Source organism: Vigna unguiculata, chromosome 9 (genome assembly GCF_004118075.2).
Source record: "Vigna unguiculata cultivar IT97K-499-35 chromosome 9, ASM411807v1, whole genome shotgun sequence".
Taxonomy (NCBI): Eukaryota; Viridiplantae; Streptophyta; class Magnoliopsida; order Fabales; family Fabaceae; genus Vigna; species Vigna unguiculata.
In genome coordinates, this window is record NC_040287.1 from 15,327,541 (window position 1) to 15,334,315 (window position 6,775).

Sequence of the window (6,775 nt, forward strand, 5' to 3'; positions counted from 1 at the left end):
GCAAACTTTATTCTTAAATCTATTTATTTTCACTTTTAATTTTCTTTAAAAATATATATAAATTTATTTATTCAAATTCATTAAAACTCATTGATATATTTTCCTTTAAATATATGTATTCAGAGAAACACCAATAAAGAAGAAAATTGATGATTACCTTGAATTCTTGAACCAAATGAATAATTGTTTACTATCGTATCTAATCAAATAGGAAAATTCAGAAACGGAAAACATACATACCTTACCCTAATTTTAACGTCTGTAAAAACAATATTTCTTTATTTTACCGAAATTTCAAATATATTATTTTTTATCTATTTTTTTAATACTTTTACGCCTTTTGAAATATATTAATTAATATTATATGATGACGTGAGTGCGAGAAAGAATGAACCAGACTGAGTTTTGGGTGGAAGGACCAAACAAAGGGCAAAAACTTTCACAGTGGAGGCAAATAGAGTGAAGTGAAAAGTGGTGATAGTTAAGCGGGAATAGCAAAGAGTGAAAAACAAAGGGAGAAGAATGAAACGGTTTTTCAAAGTAGTGGAAAAAGATTCAGATGGGTCTGCGAAGAAGCCAAGAGAGAGTGAGAATGATGCCGAAAATGAAGAGAACAACAAGAAGAAGGAACCGTTGAAGTTTATGACATGGAATGCCAACAGTTTTCTTCTTCGGGTCAAAAACAACTGGCCCGACTTCACCAAGCTCATCACCACTTTTGATCCTGATGTCATTGCCATTCAGGTTCCCTTTCATGCAACCCCCCTTTTTCATTTTTTTTTTCCTATTACTTCATCATAGTTTTGGAACCTATGTGTAGGACCATGAAATTTATTATTTTTGTAAATGTTCTAATTGAAATAATGGTGTTCTACCTTAAGCACGACACTTTGGGTATATTACATTGCTTGTCTGTGCAAATAATAAACTTGGTGTGGCATGAAATCTTCATTAGGAAGTTCGGATGCCTGCTGCAGGAGCAAAGGGTGCATCTAAAGTTCCGGGGGAAATAAAAGATGATACAAACGCAGCCAGGGAAGAAAAGAAGGTATCTTTATGTTCTTTTGCTGATTGTGGTCACAACATGTGTTACTGGAACTGTCAATCTGTTGTGTGTGTATTTGAACTTTTATGTAACTTAATGAAATGAGGTGAATTGATAAAAAGATTTGGGACTTGGGTGAATGAGATTTTCTGCTTTGGGGTAAGATGTTGTCTAGGGACAATTGTCCATTCTGGTATTATGAGAGGATTTCCAAAATACAGGCCTGACCAGGATTGGTAGATTGCATGAAATTGATGTGTCAGGTAGATTTGTTAGATATTCTTGGAGGGGTTCGAGGATTAGCTTGATCGTCTTCTTCTAGCTACTAGATAATGATGGTGGAGGCGGAGTGGTTTGTTTTCGATAGCCATTGGGATGAAAAGGTTCTAGATACCATCTTAGAATTGAAAGAGAATGAAAGAACTTGTTTTATTTATATGCACTGGCTTTCTCTAACTTTGTTTCCCTGCTCTTGTCTTCTAGATTGGGGCCAAATCTTTGTCGAGATAGTTTGAATAGATTTGGCCTTCTTTTTAGCAGCTATGATTATGTGTCTATAATGGAAGATTCGAGACCCGCATCTATGCAATCTTTGAATCATAGCTTCCTTGTTGAAGATTGAAAACCTCAAAATGTGTTTTTTATTCTTGTCTTTCACTCTGCTGCTCCAACATTGAGTTTGTGGACTCCTCATGATCTTCCTTCTCTCTCAATCAAATGCAATGCCGTAGCACCATGTGTGATATTTATTCATTGCTTCCTTGCATTACATAGATGATATTATTGACCATTAGTGTCAGGCTTCAAATGATGAAGTGTGGAAGAATGAGATGAAGTACATAACATGTAACATGACCTATTTATAGACCAATTTGAGTTCGATTAGAGAAACAAGACAAGTAATGAAATCTTATCTCCTTACACAATTATGAAAAAAATGTAACAGTGGCTTCTGTACAGAAATAATAAGGATCACTTTATGGATTACAGCTTGAGCCCTTGTAGTAATAACCAGAGAACAACCTAATCACAATGATAATCAACATAAAAACAATAAAAAAGTAGAGAGAAGAAAACATAGAGAGGAAAGAAGGATTATCAGAGGGAGATTGTACCAGTCTTGTGTCCCTCTCATTCCGCAAACCCTCTCAATAAGACATTCTCCCTCTTGATTCCTCTCAATAACACATTCTCCCTCCTGATTCCTCCCAATAAGACATTCTTCCCCTCGTGATTCTTGTGCTCCTTGTTACTGCACTTTTCGGATCAGTCTCCATGTGTTCCTTCACGCTAACTAATTCTGCTCCTCCTTCCATGTCATTATTTCCAAATGTGCTGACATCAGCAGCTACATGATCTTGATCTTGCTCACTTGTTCCAATGTCATCAACGTAAACAAGATAAATGCACCCACCAGGAGAATGAAAAAGACAAAAATAATCAGCCTCACACCTAGTTATGACAAACTGTATCATATAAAAAGTTTTATCTGAATGTTGTGTGCCTAATGTGAATCACACGGCATGTATTTATACCAATTTACAGAATCAAATACAATAAGGGATGAATGATCCTAATTTCCTAGAATCTGTAACAGCTAATGAGTAACAAATCTTTAACTGTTAATGACTAATTACATTCTAACATTACTTTCTAATATTTTAGAGCATATTTGTTCAAACCTATGCAGGTATTGATGCGTGCACTCTCTGCTCCACCTTTTGGCAACTATCATGTTTGGTGGTCTCTTGCAGATTCAAAGTATGCAGGGACAGCAGTACTTGTGAAAAAATGCTTGAAGCCAAAAAGTGTTGTTTTCAATCTTGATAAATTAGGTATCCTGTTTTGCAATTTTTTTTAATTATATTCATGGCATTAAATATCTTGATAAACATGATACTTTGACGTTGTCAGTGGTGTTATTATTATCTTTTCTGAAAAATGTCCAACATAAATCTTGGCAATTCTCAGTCATGCCATGATTTAATTGTGTCCTTGCGTGGCTTTAAAAGAATTACATGATGTTACTTTTACTATACATATTGTTTTAATTTGGAAAAGAAGTGGAAGGAGAAGGTTTTGGAATCTTCCTAAATATAGCTTTTATTATATATTAGTTCTTAAAATTTCTTAATGTTAAAAGTTTATGATATATTTATGAATTCCAGTCCGATTTTCAACGTGAATATTTATATATCTTAAAAAGACGATTCATATAGAGTCATCCAAAATAAGGTTTTAACAAATCTGCATATTGGATTATATTCCATGTTTAGTTCACTGCTGATGGATTCTTATTTTTATTGTCAGCCTCAAAACATGAACCAGATGGTCGAGTGATCCTAGTTGAATTTGAAACACTCCGTTTATTGAATACATATGTACCAAACAACGGATGGAAAGAGGAGCCAAACTCGTTTCAAAGGAGAAGAAAATGGGACAAAAGGATTCTTGAATTCGTTACACAAAATTCAGACAAGCCTTTAATATGGTGTGGGGATCTGAATGTCAGGTGGCTAATCTTCATTTTTTTTTGGGCTTTGGGGATATATGATTGATTATTTTGTGGCCTTCGTTCAGCAGCATACTTTTACCTCTTCCATTCTTTTTGTCATAAAGTTTGGTTAGTGTCAAGCTCAGCTGTTGGTTTCATCTATAGATTTATTACCAGCCATTATATGAAAAAAAGAAAGATTATAATAGTTTGAGAGGACCATTGAGATTTATGTTTTATTTTATTTTGATGTAACTGTATGCGTCATATGAAACTAGTTCTTTGAAGCTACCCTTTGCCTTCGATCCTTTAGTTTATAAAAAGCTGACTTTTTTCTAATTTTAGTATCTCATACCATAGATTTGTTTTGATAGTTGCGTGAATTGTTCTGAATTTTTGTCTATGTCTACATTGTCTGCTATTTTACTGAGGCTATTATGCATGTACATGTCCTAAGAAGGAGCTTTAAATATATATATTCATTGTGTGCAGCCATGAAGAGATTGACGTAAGTCATCCCGAGTTTTTCAGTACAGCAAAACTCAATGGTTATATCCCTCCAAATGAAGAGGTTTAAGCAATTTTCTCTTGAAGCTCCCTTTAAAATAGATTTATCCATTTTTTGTGATATTTCATCGCTGTTGGTTTCAATAGATTTAACTTAAAGCTTAAGCTATATTAGATTGAATAAAAGATTAAAGGAAATTGATAAAGATGGTTTGGGCTTGTACAATGGTGAGTAGATTATGAAGATATTTGAGTAAGTTGTCAAGAGGGATACGATGGAGATATTATGAAAATTTGGTCCTTAATGGTAAAAAAGTGGGTAAGGCCCAATAAAATTCAATTTAACCTAAAAGATGCATGTTTACCACACTCTCTCTGATTCTTCTCAATCTCCCCTTACCCTTTACCCTTGCTATTACTCTCAGACAGCCGCAGCAAGCAACAGATATGCCCCATTGAGAAAGAATCTGATTATTAGAAACTTAACATATTTATTTCAAGTTTTGAACTTCAAATTTGTTTTGATATGTTATTATTATTTGAATTTCTAGACATAATATTATCACTTTTGCATTAAAATTATATGGGTGACATTATATTTCTTTTGACCGCCTTGCTTCTGTCATAATCCGTTATGGTTTCCGTTATAACTTTATAAAGGAAATTTTGGTCTCCTATATTTTCTGTTGTTCGTTGTTCGATATCGATAATACTCTTAATGGAAATGAATGACACTGTGTCATCTATGTAGATTACTTTACTTAATAAGATATGCTTTTTGTTGTTGTAGATCTAGCATGTCCCCTAATGCAAGAACTTTGTAGGTTTTAATTGTGGGAAATTTATACAATCACTTCTCCTTGTACTGGAAGTAAATTTAATTATGGTGAATCAAGGATCCAAACCTTAGGGGTTTACCTTGTCTAGGACTGACTCTCCTTTGATATGTCCAATAATGGTTTTATATCTACTCTTGGCATCAAGTAGAGCAGAAGATCTCCACCATACAATTAGTAGTTATGCATCTGATATGATGATATGGCTTTATGCAGGATTGTGGTCAACCTGGGTTTACCTTGGCTGAAAGAAGACGATTTGGTACCATCTTAAGAGAGTGAGTGATCTTTTATATATTGTATTTGCTACAATTTTCAATACCTGATTTTTAGTCAACTTTCAATGTAAAAAGAACCACTGAGAAAAGGTTATATTTCAAACTTTGTATTCTCTTTTCCTAAGTGTCTTAGCTATCCAGTTTAACAGTGGAATCGGTTGCAATAAGGACTAATTAATTACTGCAAGTATTAGAAGACTAGGAGATGTAGAACCCTGCATTTGTTCTTTAGATAGTATTATCCAAAAGTTTTGAATTAGTTTATGATGTCTGTATCTTCTGAGATTCCAACCCAAGCCAAGACCAACTAAATTAGTAAAAAATAACCTTGCACCATAGCTGACATGTTACTGCTTGTAGTAACTCCTTATAACCTCCTTTTACCATTTATTTTTTAATTACTTCCTATATTTATGTATTTAAAGTCTTAATAGCTGTTATTGTGGACCATGCTTCAGGGGAAAGCTGGTGGATGCTTACAGATTTTTGCATAAGGATAAGGACATGGAGCGAGGTTTCTCATGGTCTGGAAATCCAGTCGGAAGGTAAGAAATTAAACTGTAAGAATTGATTTTCAATGTTAATGCTGATTAATATTATGTTGAGGCAATGCACTTGAATAATATCACACATATTTTATGTCTTTTCCCTAAACCATTCTTTCTTTTTTACCTTTTTTTTTTTTTGTGTAACTTGAATATTATCTAATTTATGTTAAAATGTGTGGCAAATTTAAGGAATGAGATTCTTTTCTGATTTTTAAGCCAGACTTGTTATCTAATTTAGTCTGCATCTTAAGCATGTTAGTTCTTACAAGTGTTTTTTCCTTGAAGGTATCGTGGAAAACGGATGAGAATAGACTATTTTTTAGTTTCAGAGAAACTCAAAGAAAGGATTGTTGCATGTGAAATACATGGACATGGGATAGAGTTAGAAGGTAAGTTTCTCATGCAATTGGTACTCCTATTCCGTTGCTTATGCAAAAAAAAAAAAAAAAGATGTGAAACTCATGACAAGGATATGATTTCATTGCTGACTCAACTTTTAGTTTATTTGAGTGTATATGAAACCAAACCAAACTGGAAGTTTGTGTTATTTGGTGGTAACTTCTAAACTGCATGTTATAAGAAACATGATCGTGTTCTTGTCCCTGCTCTGCAGGTTTCTATGGAAGTGATCATTGTCCCGTTACCTTAGAGCTCTCTCCTAGTTCTGATCCTCAAAATGAGGATGCAATATAAGAAGTGTTAACGTTACAGCTCAACTGTCTTAATTTTTTCTTCTTTTTGTCATTTATTTCTCTATTCTCTGGACTTTGTAGGCGGAATATTTCTTTAATGAGAAGCTATGCTTTCATCATGTTTTCTCTAATATCTGGATTCTGAGGTGAATTTTCTTTTTTTCATTTTCACTATGTTTTCTCTTGCATGTTATAGTGTAAGATTAGGTGCAAAATCATGGCCAATCTCTCGATAATATTTTCAAGAACTTCCTATCCTGCAAAACTAGCCAACAGTGCCCACTCAAGCATGAGAAAGAAAACAAAATAAGCAGTTGGACTCATCAATTGTGCAGACATATCGAAATCAAAATGATGTGTGGGATTAACCTGCAC

General features: G+C 33.8%; 1 protein-coding gene across 1 annotated transcript; it reads left to right on the forward strand.

Moving 5' to 3' along the window:
• The first annotated feature begins 388 nt into the window (after positions 1 to 388).
• On the forward strand, positions 389 to 6,519 carry LOC114162795 (DNA-(apurinic or apyrimidinic site) lyase). The gene is made up of 9 exons (XM_028046770.1): positions 389 to 744; positions 956 to 1,048; positions 2,736 to 2,880; positions 3,356 to 3,557; positions 4,032 to 4,110; positions 5,099 to 5,160; positions 5,619 to 5,705; positions 5,994 to 6,097; positions 6,322 to 6,519. Exons 1-9 carry the CDS (start codon positions 523 to 525, stop codon positions 6,399 to 6,401), a joined length of 1,074 nt encoding a protein of 357 aa, XP_027902571.1. The 5' UTR covers positions 389 to 522; the 3' UTR covers positions 6,402 to 6,519.
• The last annotated feature ends 256 nt before the right edge of the window (positions 6,520 to 6,775 follow it).